Raw genomic sequence first — 17472 nt, 5'->3', positions numbered from 1 at the left:
ATTTATACAAAGTCAGCTTATTGCCCCCACAAACTGGGTCCTCATTTCACCTACCTTAGAAAGGATGGAAGGCTGAGTCAACCTTGAGCCTTGGCGAGATTCGAACCCTGCAGTAATTGCAGGCAGCTGTGTTAATAACAGGGTGCATTAAACCACTGTACTATCAAGAAAGAAAGGAAGAAAGAAAGGAAGAAAGAAAGAAAGAAAGAAAGAAAGAAAGAAAGAAAGAAAGAAAAGAGAAAGAAAGAAAGAAAGAAAAGAAAGAAAGTGCAGTTTGATGTTACCAGAATAAACATTAAATTTTAGATGGACAATTTTTTTTAAACCCTGATGCTGGACAGTTCCATGAAATTGTGTGTGAGTGTGTACAATTGTAGTAGCAAACGAACTGCAATAATAAGTCATTATTTTCACCAGTGGGCAAAATAGAAATGGGAGCAGCAGTGATTTCCAACTTCCTGCTGGCTTCTCCGTTGACTTTGCATGTGGGAAGACGGCAGGGAGCATTGGAAATCACAACGACGTGACTATGGGGATACTGCAATGGCCACAATTTTGCAAATAAAATTGGTCTGAATACTGTGAACATTTCAATTCTGCAGAGTAATGGCTCCTGGATTTTTTATGCAATATTTAAGATAGTGGATTTCAGGTCTCTCGATTCAAAAATTGCAATATAATGCACCATTTGGGCTAACTTGAGGGTACAAGTAGATAAAGATAGTGAGAGTTTTAGCAGAATATACTGTAGACAGAAGAAGTTTATTCCATGCTAACCCTACTATCATAGAGGCATGCCCCATGAAGTTCACTGGATTTATTCCTAGATAAATAGGCATGGAGAGCCAATTTGTTGTAGTAGTGAAGGCATCAGGCAAGAAATCAGAAACCAGGAGTTCTAGTCCTGCCTTAAGCACAAAACATGCTGGGTGACCTTGAACTGGTCACGCTCTCTCAGGAAAGAGACAATGGCAAACCACTTCTGAAAAAGCTGCCAAGAAAACTGCAGGGATTTGTCCTGGCAGTCTTGAAGAATTGGACATGATTGAGCAGAAGAACAAAAATGCATGAGATGATTGTCATAATCTTTTATAATCGAGGATAAAAAATTGATAGTAAGGAATCACTTCCGCTTTTCTCAGCTCTCTTATCAGATGCCCCTTTTCTCTGCCTTCGTGCATTCATTCTTCCTCTTTGTGCAGATTTAAATATTTGGCACTCCGCTGAATGAAATCAAAAGGAACACGTTGTTCATGGTAGTTTTCTCCAGGCCAGATGAATCACAAGTTTTATGATTCGTGATCTTAATATCAGCCTTTCCAACTGAATTTGATGCCGGCTCCTGAAGGTAGTCCAAACATCTGCAGAACATCTGGTCAGGGAAGGTAGCTTTGAGTGTTTAGCCATTCTTGTTTTATTCATTTATTTACAAAACATACATGGCCGCCGATCTCATAATAAGGATTCTAGAACGGTCACAACAACCTCAGTGGTGCAGCGGACTAAGTGCTGTTAAGTGCTAGCACTTAGCTGCCAGCTGCCTGCAATTAGTGCGAGTTCAAATCTCACCAGGCTGAAGGTTGACTCAGCCTTCCATCCTTTTGAGGTAGGTAAATTGAGGACCTGGGGGCAATAAGCCAGCTTTGTATAGAACAACACCGCTTTGGGGGGGGGGCGAAAGCCCTAATAAGCAGGTATATACATAAAAGTATGCAGGCTATTGCTATAATGCATTGTAAGCTGCCCTGAGTCTACGGAGAAGGGCGGCATATAAATTGGACTAATCAATCAATCAATCAATCAATCAATCCAACGAAAACAGAAAAGCCCCCCTTCCTACCAGACACCACGCCTTCAGGCAGCCTCCCTGCTCAATCCCCATCCTAGCCCAAAACTTGATGGAAAATCCAGAACTTTATGACGTTATGATTACCAAATGGCTAAAAAGGTGGGAAGTGATTCCACAGGACTGGGATGGTTCCTGAGAAGGTGTGCTTCCAAGGTGCCATCTTGCTAAAGCAAGACTACTCTGGCATAGGTAGAGACAATATGTATCCAGTCTTGGATTCTGATGGAATCAGAACTCAAAACTTCGTTGACAACAAAGAAAGCTGGGTCCAAATGCATTTAACAAAGAAAAATCGAATAATGAGAGTTGGAAGGGACCTTGCAGGTCTTCTAGTCCAAACCCCTGCTTAGGCAGGAAACCCTACACCACTTCAGGCAAATGTTTGTCCAATATCTTCTTAAAAACTTCCAGTGTTGGAGCATTCACAACTTCTGGAGGCAAGTTGTTCCACTCATTAATTGTTCTAACTGTCAGGGAATTTCTCCTTAGTTCTAAGTTGCTTCTCTCCTTGAGTAGTTTCCACGCATTGCTTCTTGTTCTACCCTCAGGTGCTTTGGAGAATAGTTTGACTCCCTCTTCTTTGTGGCAACCCCTGAGATATCGGAACACTGCTATCATGTCTCCCCTAGTCCTTCTTTTCATTAAACTAGACATACCCAGTTCCTGCAACCGTTCTTCATAAGTTTTAGTCTCCAGTCCCCTCATCATCTTTGCTGCTCTTCTCTGTGCTCTTTCTAGAGTCTCCACATCTTTTTTACATCGTAGCAACCGAAACTGAATACAGTATTCCAAGTGTGGCCTTACCAAGGCATTATAAAGGAAGGGGAAAGACTGATGCCTCCCGAAACAGATTGTTTGGTGAATGTTGTTATAACCCAAATTTTCCTGTCCAAATAGACTTTTGATCAAGCAAATTAATGGACATCAAGATGCATACAGGATATGGTAAAGTATAAACAAAAACTTGTGACTCTTAAAATGTCACCTGAAAAAAAGCCAAATTAATAAAATACAGATAACATTATAACAAACTTAAATTGACTTGATTCCTGAATCACACAAAGGCCTACTGTGCATTTTTGTTGGTTTTGGCTTAGTATGTTGGATGAACCAAACCATATGGTTATTGGCAAACCATGGCTTATTGGCAAACCCAGGAGCCTGGATAGCTCTGCAGACTAAGCACTGTAATTTAACACCAGCTGTCTGCAATTAAAGTAAGTTCGAATCTTGCCAGGCTCAAGGTTGACTCAGCCTTCCATCCTTTCTAAGGTAGGTAAATTGAGGACCCAGTTTGTGGGGGCAATAAGCAGACTTTGTATAAATATGCAAAAGGATGAAGGCTATTGCTTAACGCACTGTAAGCCGCCCTGAGTCTCCGGAGAAGGGCGGCATATAAATCAAATTTAAAAAATAAAATAAAATCAAAAAACAAAAAACAAAAAACCAGCCTTAAGTGTATGCTTTGAATGCTATTTTGAGATGTTAATTCCAGAATTACTGTGGAATTAAATGAAATTGTTTATAATTATAGTTTATAATTATATTTGTAATTATGATGTAATTGTATCTCATTTTTATAATTATAAATTTTAAAATATTATGCTCTACTTCAAAATATCATTCTTGATAGGGGAAGCAGTATAAACAGCAATTAAATAGAACATTTATTTGGGGGGTGACATTTGTCTATAATTTCAGGTATATAATAAAAAAGCAGCTCATATAACTTTTGTTAGAAAGCAACAGGAATGAATTTTCCTACAGTAGCTCAGACAATATTATGAATTTCAGAGTAACCTAAAGAAAGAGACAGAAAACAATTTCAGAAATGCTCATAGAAAAAATTCTCAAGCGTAGCATATTTATCACACCATGGTAAAATTCTTCCACTGCACTCCTGTTGAAAGCAATGAGCCTGTGTAACTCTTAATCTGCATGTTATACCAAACTATGTTTAACCATGGTTTATTAAATCAACCACAGCAGCAGGGATTGGCCAACTTCATGGGCTGGAGTTCAGATACTATGAGAAACCTATCATCTGCACTTAAAAAATAGGATAGCTGCGTATTAATAATTGCTATTAATATTACAGTTAATAAAATGCTTTTTCATCTTGTATTTTATGTCCCATTAAAAACTGCATTAATAGTTCAATGGCAGTCATGCCAAAACAGGCTCATATTGTACATCTCTGGACTAAAAACATATACATTGCTTCACAAACTAGACCACTGTTCCCACACATATATTTCAGAATTATTGAAATGGTGTTTCTCATTAACGAATCCAGTGATAAATTGTTTTATGACTTCTTATTCTTCACCAAGAGATAATAACAGGAGGAACTAAATTCACATTATTGCTCTTGTTCAAGGACAGTATTATGTGTGTGCTGTGGAGCAGAGATGGGTTTCAGCAGGTTCTGACCAGTTCTGGAGAACCGGTAGCGTAAATTTTGAGTAGTTCGGAGAACCGGAAGTAAAAATTCTGACTGGCCCCGCCCCCGTCTATTCTCTACCTCCTAAGTCCCAGTTGATTGGGAGGAAGTGGGGATTTTGCAGTAACCTTTCCCTGGATTGGGGACGGAATGGAGATTTTACAGTATCCTTCCCTGCCACGCCCACCAAGCCACACCCAGAGTAGTAAAAATTTTTGAAACCCACCACTGCTGTGGAGGCTAATTTGTCCTTGAATGGAGTAGTGATGAGACTTCAGTTCATAAAACATGTATACACACACTCAGAACACACACAAACATGCGTACACACAAACCTTTGCAGGGTGACCAGCATCTTTGTTTTTAGGAGATGCTATAAGTCAGAAAAGTTTACAGATGTCCTGCAAGATGTAACATCCATTCAGAAGGTCCAAAAGGCAATATATAATCTACCTTTGCATTTTGCATTTGATCCATACTTTGATTAGATGCAGTTGTCTTGATGTACATGTAATGCTGACCCATCAAGTCTATTTATAGTGCAAGGGAGACTTTAATATTAATGGCTGGCTTACACATTAAAGCAAAACCAAAACCATCCCATTGTAGATTTATACTGGTCTGTTATCCGGCAGTCTTTTGACATTTAAAACAGCTGTTTTTTTTTTTATTATGCCATCATTCCAGGTGAAATTATAAAATGGACTGTGGTTCAGAAAGTTTCAGTCGATAATAAATGTATTTATTTAGTGTATGGCAGTCTGTCCTATAATAATAAAGTCTATAATAAACGCGCAAACAGTACAAAACCTTTCAAATAATACAAAATATTGGCTTAGGTTTAGCAAATTCAAAAAATGGTTTTCTCAGGCTAAGTCACATCCACCAACCTTTCATTCCATAAGCCCAAAGGAATCAGAAATCACCATTCTGATTCCAGTGTGTTTTGCACAATTGTGTTTTGAATCCCAACTGTGTTTTGAACAATGACAAAAAAAAATCCCTTGCTCCTGCTCTCCAACTGGCTTTAAATTCAGCAGAACTATTAATCACCTTAAGGTAATCAGCCCATCCATAAGACGTCTTCAGAGCAGAAATATCCCAACCACATACCAAAGTCTCCCATATCCTATGCTGTCCTTGTTGATGGAGAATTCTCTTAACCTGGAGAATGACAATCTGTAATCTGCACATGAAGGAAAAATGCTGTAGTTTATCTCCCCCCTTCCACTCGTACACCTATAAATTCTAAAGTGTGCAAAGTGGATTCAAGAGAAGAATTTGCTGCTGTCTCTTTAAGAGCCGAACACTGTCCTGTAAGTGAGCTGTTATAAAGGCAGGTAAGCTGATGCGCTTGGATTAAATGATCTGGCAGCCAGGCAGAAGGAAGCAACCCACATAATGACAGGACATAACTGCTGGGGATACAGCCAGAAAGATGGTAGGTGATTTGCACAACTTTTTTCCTTCTCTCTTTCTCTCTCTCTCTTTTTTTTCTGCATCCCATCTTTTCTTCCACTCAATATAGTTATATTGTACTGCTTGGCTTTATGCCTACATCCCAATCCCATGACCATCAGGCAATATGCCACAGGGAACGAAAGGGTTAACTTTTAAGCAGCTTTTACATTATCGTTGGGTCAAAATATTATCCAGTTTATAATTTTTTTTCTAATGTCTGGGGGACGTTTGGAGTTTTTGTTCAGGAAAACAAAATTTATTTATTATTAAATTTATTATTAGGAAATCAATGTTCCTAGGCTGTAGTCCCTCTGAGTACTTTTGCTGAACTGGGGTCCTTTTTCTATCGGCTTTTCCAAATACAGAAACCCGTTCAAAAGATGCTTGCAAGCAATGCTGATCAAACATTATTCTATATGCAAAAGCAAACCAGAGAAAAAAAGCCGATAGAACAACGAGTGCTCCAACGCTGATGAAGGAATAGGTTATATTTTTAAAATAAGGCATTGGAAACAAATGGTCCCCAAGCAGTTTGACCAGGAAGAGGAGTGACTTACCTTAGCATTAGGAGTGACTATGTATACCATTAGTCTTAAGAAGGCAACTACTTCAGGCAGGAGATGGTAGGAGATGGCAAGAGGATGTTGGAGGAGTAACTATATCTGATGCCTTCAGGGGTAATTGTGGATACTGATCTAGGGTTGAAGACAGGTTTCAGTCAGTACTATTGAGTTCTGCACATGAACTTGTTCTTTGTGGTTTATCTCAGACCAGTTGAGTGATAAGGGGGAAAGATCTAGCCCTGATGACGTTAACCTAGTTTGGGTAATCAAAGGTCTGCAAGAAAACAACCAAGCTCAGAGACCACCACCAAGGACCCCTCAGACAGTTCATTAACCAACTAGGTAACATCATCAGGACATAAATCACCATCCGCATTGATGAGTATGACCTAGTTGGTAACAATAGCTATAGCACTTAGACTTATATACTGCTTTACAGTGCTTTACAGCCCTCTTGTAAGCTGTTCATAGAGTCAGCACATTGCCCCCAACAATCTGAGTCCTCATTTTACCCACCTCGGAAGGATGGAAGGCTGAGTCAACCTTGAGCCTATTTGAACTGCCAAATTGCAGGCAGCTGGCAGTAGTAGTAACGCGGTTGTTAAGTGAATCTGGCTTCCCCATTGTCAGAAAGTCACAAAAGGTTATCAGATAGCCCCGGGACACTGCAACCGTCATAAATATGAACCGCTTCTCAAGCATCTGAAAGTAAATCACATGACTTTGGGGATGCTGCAATGGTCGTAAGTGTGAAAAATGGTCATAAGTCACTTTTTTCAGTATCGTTGTAACTTCAAACGGTCCCTAAACGAACTGTTGTAAGTCAAGGGCTTTCTGTACTGAAACTCATCCCAAACCAGGCAAAAGGAGATAATGATTCTAGTTAACTTAGTGGTTGTTTTTATTACCTTGATGAATTGCATGTTAGATTTATGTCTCTGCCAATGGTATCACTATCAACTTTGTCTGATGTAATCAGGGATAGCTTTATGGTTTGCACTCTGAACAAGCAGAAGTCCAACTGTGCCTTAAAATATTTTTAAGTACTTTATGTTTATAGTTTTTGAGTTATAAGGAGTTAAAGATTTAGGGAAAATATGAATTTAATAATTTGTTAGCATATTTTAGCTTTATGTTTGTGAATGCTATACCCTGTGCCTGTTCTGGGAAGTCTAGGAAGGGGGGTGAGGGGGAAGGAGGGGAGGGGGAAAGGGGGGGGAGAAAATGTTTGTATTTCTTATAAAACTTTTCAATTAAAAAAAAAAAGTAGGTGTTTATCATCATCTGACTGCAGCTGATCTCCATAAATCTCTCCTAATATCTCCTGCCCCAATTCCAAATCTTTTCACAGGAAATGCCAGGAGTTGCAGCTGTAACTTTTGTAAGCTAAGAATCCACCTTCTGAACTTGCAGTGTTTTGCTAACGTGATCTCCTCCACCAAAGAGTTCTCTGCTAACGCCGTCAACTTTAAATGACTAGGAGGACTCCAACCATGTAGGGGAAGAGGAACAAGTTCCATGATTTTGAAAAGACACTCTTAGCTGTTCTTTCTTTCTCCCCAAAGGACCTTCTCTATGGTATAAGTCTTATCCCATTGCCCAAGGCGGCCGTCAATCTCCAATTGATATCATCTCCACGCAAGCTATCTATGACCCCAGTTTGAAGCCTCTCAATATTTCCTACGAATCAGATTCATCTCTTGGTATCTCCAACAATGGACATTCTGTCATGGTGGATTTCAAGGATGTAGATGACAAAACAGGTGAGCCAGAGTGTATTGGTTTTTAAAACCTGAACACACACACACACACACACACACACACACACACACACACAAGCTTTCTACACAAGATATAATCTATGACCACCATTAAATGAACCTAAGAAACAGTTACAGCTCCAAGATTAATTGGAATCCCAGCCATCATTCAGAAATTTATTCCATCTTTAGGGCCATTCAGATGGAACTGATACGCAGAATTCTCAAGCATCTTGAGAATGAGCTAATACATCAAAAGCCTCTTTTGCAAGGGGAAAAACTGCAGATCTCAGCACAGCATTAAGGCCTTAGTGCCCTTGAAGGCACTAAAATGGATGACTTTGCACGGATTTCAGCCGGTGCATTCCAGCCCCAGCAATTAGAATAATTTTGGACTTTGGAATTGGGCATCTGGAAGTCAGGGCTTCCGTGGATGACCCTGGGTGTTATCGCATCTGTTTGTTGCCAAAGAAAGTAAGAAATCATGACAACATTTATGGCTGCGGTGTGAAACTAGACAATTGTTAGATAGTCAATAAACTCTGGTTCAGCAAAGTGGCTTAATTTGACATGCGGGCCAGTCAAGGAGTTTTGGAGCTTAAGACCGAGAGGAATGCACATTACAACATGGAACTCTCTGGGTTTTTTGGAGGCAAACCCTACCGTTTTGAAAAAGGACCATTTTTGTTTCTGTTTATACACTGCTGTGTTTTCTAAATAAAACTGTAAATCTAGAAAGTGTCCGTCTGGTCTTCCGTTACAGAAACTCTCTTATTGTAATCCCTTTAGTTTTTCACTTCTGTTTTGTTTTTTTCAAGTCCATTTTTTGACTCCTGGTGACTGCCTGGGCTAGTTCCTGCAATTTTTCCTGGCAAGATCTTGGAAGTAGTTTTACAGTATATTGCCCATTTTGTAGGGCTGAATGAGAAGGACTGGCCTAAGGTTACGCAACTCATTTTGTGCCTAAGATGGGACTAGAACCAGGGGTGGGCTTCAAAAAATTTTAGCAAGGGGTTCTCTGCCCGGTTGCTGGGTGGGCGTGGCCATGGTGGGCGTGGCCTAGTCAGCCTCCTGCATCAGGAGGGGGGGCGTTGTTGCCCTCCCCAGGCTCTGGAGGCTTTTCTTGAGCCTCTGGGAGGGCGAAAACTGCCTCCTCAGGCTCCGGAGGTCCTCTGGAGGCCAGAAACAGTCGGCCATCCTAAACTTCCGGTAGGCCTGTTTTCGCCCTCCCCGAGCCTCTATGCGTGCCCTGTGCTTACCTGCATCCACAACGGGCCATGTGGGGATTCCTGGGAGGGACAGGTGGTTGGAGCCAGCCAGGAGTGGGATTTGGGAGTTCTGCGAACTGCACAGAATCTTAGCTAGAGTTTCTCCCAAACCCCTGCAAACCCCCAGCAGCCCACCCCTGACTAGAACTCAGGGTCTCCCAGTTTCTAACCTTAATCACTACAGCACCTGCCCTTTTGTCGTCTGCCTCTGGCCAATGAAGATGGGAAGAAAGGAATACATGATAGTTATTACTCTAACGGAACATCTATCAATTCCTGCTTTCTTTTTGGGTTCCAGCTATCAGTGGAGGCCCCTTGGAAAATCCTTATAGGCTGAAACAATTCCATTTTCACTGGGGGACAAGCCAGAAGTGTGGATCCGAACATACCATTAATGGAAAACCTTTCCCTTGCGAGGTGAGTTGTTATCAATGTTGACAGAGCAAAGCTGTGCACAAAACAAAGCATAAAGGAGATGGAGCATCTGTAGTCCGTTCAGATGAGCCAAAAATTGCTGAATGGTCTCCAGATTTTTAAAAGCAAAGCTTTGTGCCTGGTATAGATATACAATCACCTAAAAATAAAGTTATTTTAATAGTTCTATATAAAAATGGACCTATAGGCTTGTTCTTTATCATACATTGTTTAGCAAGAATGTGAAAAACAGCAAACAGCCAATTTAACAAAGTTAATTTCACACAAGTAAAATTTCACATGACACATTATTGCTTTGTTTAACCATGGTTTATTGACCATTGGCTGGGTTCACACATGCATATTCATCAACTATGGTTTGGAAATTATAGTAGTTAAGATTCACTTAATGTATTAAGCCAAATGTAAGCAAACTGCATTTATGTTGTCATATGACCTCTCCCTCCTGAATCCTTTTGGATCTTGTTTTTTTAGGACTTCCTTTTCCATTAAATGTTAATATCCTGCAAATTTTCTGGTTCCTTTATTTTTCCTCTATGTGAATCCAGTGGCTACAAAAAGATTTAGTGGAAGTCACTGATCTAAGATCATATATTTAATTCACATATATGCAGGGGTGAAATCCAGCAGGTCCTGACAGGTTCTGGAGAACAGGTAGCAGAAATTTTGAGTAGTTCGGAGAACTGGCAAATACCACCTCTGGCTGGCCCCGGAGTGGGGTGAGAATGGAGATTTTGCAATATCTTTCCCCCAGGAGAGGGGAGGGAATAGGGATTTTGCAGTATCCTTCCCCTGGAGTGGGGTGGGAATGGAGATTTTGCAGTATCCTTCCTCTGCCACACTCACCAAGCCATGCCCACAGAACCGGTAGTAAAAAAAATTGGATTTCACCACTGCATATATGGCTATCTAGAGCAATGTTTCTCAGCCCTGGCTGGTGACTTTAAGACATGTGGACAACTCCCAAGATTCCCCAACCGCCATGGTTAAAGGATTGTCTGGCTGGGGAATTGCAAGTTGGCTGCTCTAAAAACTTTTCTAAAGCTGGAGTTTCCTTAGCATTTTTCCCATAACTTACCTGGTAAAAATACAACTATCTGCCAATGTTATTGGACCCTCCAAAAATTCAACTTTCTTTTTGGGACAAAGCAATACGTTCAGCTCACCTGCTTGATGTGGTCAGAGATAGGAAGAATAAAACCTTGTCTGTTTATGTTTCGGATAACAACATTGTCTGGTTTTCCTCCCAAGCTTCATTTAGTTCACTGGAATGCCAAGAAATACACAACGTTTGGAGAAGCTGTAGCTGCCCCAGATGGCCTTGCCGTGATGGGGGTTTTCTTAGAGGTAAGAGCCTCAGCATCCTGTATGTGTTATATGCTTATCACCCATCAACACAGGCTGTACAGCAAGGGTGTCCAACCTTGGCAACTTTAAGACTTGTGGACTTCAACTCCCAGAATTCTGGAATTGAAGTCCATAGAACTTAAAGTTGCCACAATTGGACACCCCAGATATACAGAATTTGAGGTCACACCTTTCCTTTGCCATCATGTGATTGGTTCCCCCCCCCAATATGTTAAGTAAAGTCAGTCCTTCTGGTTTGAAAATCCTGGCTTATGTCTTGCATTAAGTAAAAAAATAATAATAATAGTGCACTCTCTTCAGCAAACCATCATGAAGCATATAGCTTAACACAAAAGGGGAACGGGGTCAGTGTAAAAGGATAGACGACCGCAAGGCTAGAAATCCAGAAGAACCCAGATAATAACACATTTCCAACCAACCAATTTGTATTAAAAGGTGTAGAGCAGCTCACAACTGTTCATAAAATCTGTTAGTTGGAAAAGGGGGCTGCCAGGATCCTGCTGAAATTTTTGGTCCGATCAGTTAACATGAGTCTTCTACAGGGTCTGCAATGCTATGAGCTTCTCCCTGGGAAGACATAAACAGGCTGTCCATCTTGAAAATGTACACCAGGAGGCAATCAAGTCTGAAAGGATATTTTATTTACTTATTTTATCGAAATAATTGATGCGTTTTGATTGATATTCCATCATTTCGGTAGGGTACAACCGGTGGTGGGATTCAAATAATTTAACAACTGGTTCTCTGCCCTAATGACTGGCTGGGTGGGTGTGGCCATGGTGGGTGTGGCCAAGGGGCGTGACAGGCAGTACTCGGCCTCCTGCATCCCCCCTGGGAGCAAAAACGGGCCGCGCGGAGGTCACACCCCCCTCCGCATCCTGTTTTGAGCCTAGTAGGCTTCCCTGCAGCCTCCTGAGAGCCAAAACGGGGCACGTGGGGACTCCTGGAAGGAGCAGGCGGGGGGGGCAGCCAGCAATTTAACAACTGGTTCGCCCAAACTGGCCTGAACCTGCTGAATCCCACCGCTGGGTACAACTCAAAGCAGGGTACCTAATGCTCTCTCCTCCTATTTTTCCCAGGTGAACAAAACCGGGACATGAACTGGGTTAAGAGAGAGTCGTGCCAAAAGCATGAGTTTGCCCAAATGGAATATGAGTGAATGAGTTAGTGTCGTTTTAGGCACACCGCCCTCAGAAAGTTATTCCAGGCGCAGGGAAAAGAAAAAGGAAGGTGTGATTGTGACTCCCCTCCCCCTTTTTTAGTGTTTCTAAAAAACTGAATGCTTTCAAGAATAGTGGGTAGAGCAGAAGTCTACAAGCCACCGACCGAAGAAATTATGAACTTACTCTGTATTGTAATTGCCTCTACTTTCTCTGGTCTTTTCAACATTTAGGTCGGAGAAGAACACGCTACTATGAACCGATTGACTGATGCCTTCTATATGGTCAAATTTAAAGTAAGTTTGCAAAGTAGATTGCTCTTGAATTATATGGACATGAATGTTGACATTATTTCTTATTGGGTTTTTTTGTCTGTTATGTTCACCCTTCTTTTATGGACATTTTGAGTCAGTGGTAAGATATGCCTTGGCCTGCAATATCACCGGAAGAGATCCAGATAATGTTTCTTCCAAGGCTCCCTGTGGACAAACTCCACCCACAGTTGGAATCAAATCAGAACTCCTCTAGAACTTCTAGTCTTCAGAAGGAAGAAGACATCTTCAGAAGGATGCCTACTGTCTCCTACAAAACAATCAAGGTTTCGTGTAATGGTCTGATTCAAACAGCATGCAGAGTTGAATGGATGGGTTTCCATTATATTTTGAACTACAAACTATCAACCCTATTTTGACCAGGTTCAAACTCTACTGAAGCTTAATATCTAACTTTACAACAGAACCTGATATGTGATAGGGAAGAAAAGGAGAGACAAATCACACAAACATATAATAAAATTCTAAAGTAGATATTGGATCAGTACTACTTCTAAGGAGGAATTAGACTTGAATAGGTGCTTCAGAGCTCATGAAGGTTGAGACATGGCAACCAACTGAAATTCTTCAAAGCAGCAGCATCTTTTCCTGGGATTGTACACAATCCTAGAAAAGGATACAGTCATTCCATGGAGCTCAGACACATGCTACATTTGTGGCCCTGCCTTCTCCAAGCAAGTTTACAGAATCAAATCCAACACACTGCACATCTCTTACATAGACCAGAAAGATTAAGTTTTGTGATAACATGAGGAAGGGATATTATATTTGGGTTCTGCTGGGCACTTTATATTGAATCCAGAATTAATGCCCTTGGAAGTAACCTATGGAATTAATTGTGCTTAAGTGAATTATGGAAGTTAAATCCAGTTAAACTGTGCAAGGCGTAATATTTATAGAAGTGTGCATGTCTATATATTTATCTTGATGCTCACGATTGTATGCACCTGCTTCAAGTATTCTTTTACCTGTATCATCATAATGCAAAGCTGACACCTATGGCATTGGGTTTTTTTATTTATTTTGGAGCCTGGATGTGAATTATATTACATTATTCATGCAAAAAAAAAAAACCAAGTTTTCTAACTTTTATAAAATTCTTTTAAGCTTTCAGAGCAAAAAAAAAAAAAAAATTACAGTGGGCTTCTGGTAAGGAATCTGGTTTTGTGTTTTTTTCTTAGATCATTTCATATCTCAGATCCATTTTGTGTCTCTCTTTTTATTCATCAGTTCAGCATGAAAGCAACTTTTTAGTTCTGTTAGTGCTTTGGGGGTTTTGCTTGTCTTGTTTTTGTTTTTCGTAGTTTCCAAGAGTTTTTTTTAAAAAAAATCATTTTCGTTTGCATCTTTAGTCGTCTTTTGATAATGATGATGATGAGGAGGAGGAGGAGGATGTTATCCATTCAGTCATGTCTGACTCTTGGCATTTCTGTGAACCAGGTCTCTCCACGTCTTCTGATCTTGTACTACTTCTTTGAATTTTTCTGAGATCTGGCTCAGGGGTCAGCAACCCGCGGCTCTGGAGCCGTACGTGGCTCTTTCATCCCTCTGCTGCAGCTCCCTGTTGCTGGTCAGCTCCACAATTGATAGGGCTTTCGGTTAGGACAGGTAGAGGAAAAAGGATGCTGGGCTAGGAGGAGACTCTATGGTGGGGGAAAATGACTTCCAGTTGGCAGAGGAAAAAGGACGCCATGCTAGGAGGAGATTCTATGGTGGGGGAACTGGACTTTTGGTCGGTAGAGGAAAAAGGACGCCATGCTAAGAGGAGACTCTATGGTGGGGGAACTGAACTTTTGGTCGGTAGAGGAAAAAGGATGCCATGCTAAGAGGAGACTCTATGGTGGGGGGAACCAACTTCCAGTTGGCAGAGGAAAAAGGACACCACACTAGGAGGAATCTCTATGGTGGGGGAACCAGACTTCCAGTCACCTCCAGAATTGAATGGGGGCTTCCGGTTAGGACCTTTGAGGCTCTTTGAGTGTTTAAGGTTGCCGACCCCTGATCTGACTGGTGTCAGCTTTGAGGGTGTTCAGCCACAGTGTCTTTCCTTTGGCGGCCTGGTTTCCTTTTACCACTAACTCTTCCAAACATACAGTAATTGCTTTTTCTGGTGAAGCTGTTTCTTAATTTTATTTTATTTTTAAATCCCGAATGTCAAATGTTCTCCTTCCTGTTGAAACTTCTCCTAGGGAACAAAAGCTGAATTCAGATCTTTCAACCCAAGCACTCTGCTTCCTGCTGGCAAAAAGTACTGGACTTATGCCGGATCTTTGACAACACCACCACTTCATGAGAGTGTAACCTGGATAGTACTGAAGGAAGCGATCCAAATATCAGAGAAACAGGTAAATCTTGCGGGTGAGTGATGAGAATGTAGTTGTCCGATGTTTACGGAAAATATTCTTCCCGATAGTTATCAGGAGAAAATGCTGTATTTAAAAAAAACACACACATTTATTCTCCTGGAAAAGCACTTTCAGCAACCAAGCTGCAAAAGATTTAGGTATCCTATCCAGATAAATGGATTTTTTTTCCTCCATGATTTTAAAAATTATCATCATTTTGGAGAGGGATTTTTAGGTACTGTATTTTTCGGAGTATAAGACGCTCCAGAGTATTAGTTGTCCCTTAGAATAGAATAGAATTCTTTATTGGCCAAGTGTGATTGGACACACAAGGAATTTGTCTTGGCGCATACGCTCTCGGTGTACATAAAAGAAAAGATACATTCGTCAAGAATCATAAGGTACAACACTTAATGATAGTCATAGTGTACAAATGAGCAATCAAATCATATTAGGAAACAGTCAATATAAATCTTAAGGATACCAGCAACAAGGTTACAGTCATAAAGTGGGAGGAAATGGGTGATAGGAACAATGAGTAGATTAATAGTAATGCAGACTTAGTAACTAGTTTGACAGTGTTGAGGGAATTATTTGTTTAGCAGAGTGATGGCGGGGTTTTGAGGGAGGAAAATAAGAAAAAAAACATTCTGTCTCTGCCTACCAGCATCCATCGGTATTCATCTGGCTAGCATCCTTGGCAAACAGCCTGGTCAGCTTCAGCATGTTATTGTAGCCTGATTCAGCACCAGCAGCTGATTGGCGGGTGGATGTGGCCTCCCGGAATACCCCCAATCAGCTGTCCCCAGAGGTGAACTTTAGCAACAGGTTCGCTGGTTGTGAGCGCACAAGCGCCTTGTTGGGGCAGAAACGCAGCTTCAAAAATGCAGCTGATCGTCGCAGGGTGCTCCAGTGAGTACAACGGGAAGCACAGAACCAGTCCGGCAACTGTGAACCAGCCCGGCAACCAGCAGCTGTGTCTGGGTTGCCATTTTGGCCTCTGTGCCTTGCTTTTTCACCCTCTGAAAGCTCCGGTAGTGAAAATGGATTGTATACCTGTTAAATTATTCTCATTATTTCAAAATGTAATCTTTAAGAGAAAAATAAAGTCTTTTAAGCATTAGGTAAGGGCTTACGTTTTGATTGCCGATAAACTGGGTTACGCTGTGTTTCCAGTGAAATTGTTTTCCTCTTTAACTACAGTACCTAGGCCTTATATACATTTCGATTTTTGTATGTTGCTGTATCTCAGATTTAAAAGCATTGTGTGTACATTGTACTAACATGTAGATTTTTGTATTTCTTTGGCTGCTAGGATGCTTTAATTGTTTAAGATCAAATTTTGCAAACCTGTTGCAAACCCCACCCCCCAGTGGTGAATCCATTTTTTTTTTACTACCGGTTCTGTGGGCGTGGTTTGGTGGGGGATGGTGTGGCTTGGTGGGCATGGCAGGGGAAGGATACTGCAAAATCTCCATTCCCATCCCACTCCTGGGGGAAGGATATTGCAAAATCTCCATTCCCACCCTACTCTGGGGCCAGCCAGAGGTGGTGTTTGCCAGTTCTCTGAACTACTCAAAATTTCCGCTACCGGTTCTTCAGAACCTGTCAGAACCTGATGGATTACACCCCTGCCAACTGCCCCCCCCCAATAACTTTGGATGGAATAGCCTAGTTATGAGTATGACTGGATGAACAGAACGAAATAAAAAATGATGAAAGTGCTCCGTTTTCTTTAGTATTATTTGCTTGTTAGCGTTATTAACCGATTGTGTTTCTAGCGGTAACGCCGTCTCATATGCGTTTACAGATGGAGAAATTCAGAAGTCTTCTTTTTACGACAGAGGAAGATGAAAAAATGCCAATGGTGAATAATTTTCGGCCCCCTCAGCCTCTTAAGGGAAGAGTCGTTCGTGCGTCCTTCAGGGTATAAAAAGAATGAATGAAAAGGAGAAGGAAGAACATAAAGAGCGTTTCTAAAATCAGCGGACTTAAGACTGATTTTCATCCAAGGCTGTAAAATGCAAGATGGCTACAGGACATCTATTGACTTTGACATGATTCTATTTCAAGATATCTTGAAAAGCATCCATACCACTCCAGACCTCCACAGAAGAGGCTTTTAAGAACCTGAACCTGCCTTCCTTCCTTCCTTCCTTCCTTCCTTCCTTCCTTCCTTCCTTCCTTCCTTCCTTCCTTCCTTCCTTCCTTCCTCTAGTTCATTTTGGAGAACTAAAATCATTTTATGTTCACATTACCTGTCACCCACGGTAAAAAAAATAGTTGGATAATTTAGGAAACCAGGATGAAAAGTCCTTCAATATTTCTACCTGAAAATTAATGGGTGTTAAAAGGAAATATATTTTTCACCGCCATCAGTATTAGCTGCCCTCTGATATGCTTTTATAGCCGCAAAGCCTAAAATAAGCAATAGAAAATTTGTGCTTGACTAAAGCCGTCAATACTTCAATGCTTTGCTCGAACTTCA

General features: G+C 41.0%; 1 protein-coding gene across 1 annotated transcript; it reads left to right on the top strand.

Annotated features, from left to right (window-relative positions):
• The first annotated feature begins 5693 nt into the window (after positions 1-5693).
• On the top strand, positions 5694-17472 carry CA7 (carbonic anhydrase 7). Its single transcript, XM_087877305.1, has 7 exons — positions 5694-5733; positions 7882-8079; positions 9643-9761; positions 11031-11126; positions 12541-12603; positions 14829-14984; positions 16795-17472. Exons 1-7 carry the CDS (start codon positions 5694-5696, stop codon positions 16915-16917), a joined length of 795 nt encoding a protein of 264 aa, XP_087733431.1. The 3' UTR covers positions 16918-17472.

The sequence above is a fragment of the Pantherophis guttatus genome, chromosome 11, assembly GCF_059756535.1.
Source record: "Pantherophis guttatus breed Tessera chromosome 11, ASM5975653v1, whole genome shotgun sequence".
Taxonomy (NCBI): domain Eukaryota; kingdom Metazoa; phylum Chordata; class Lepidosauria; order Squamata; family Colubridae; genus Pantherophis; species Pantherophis guttatus.
The sequence above is the reverse complement of the archived record's forward strand: the minus strand, read 5'-3'. Positions and strand labels throughout refer to the sequence as shown.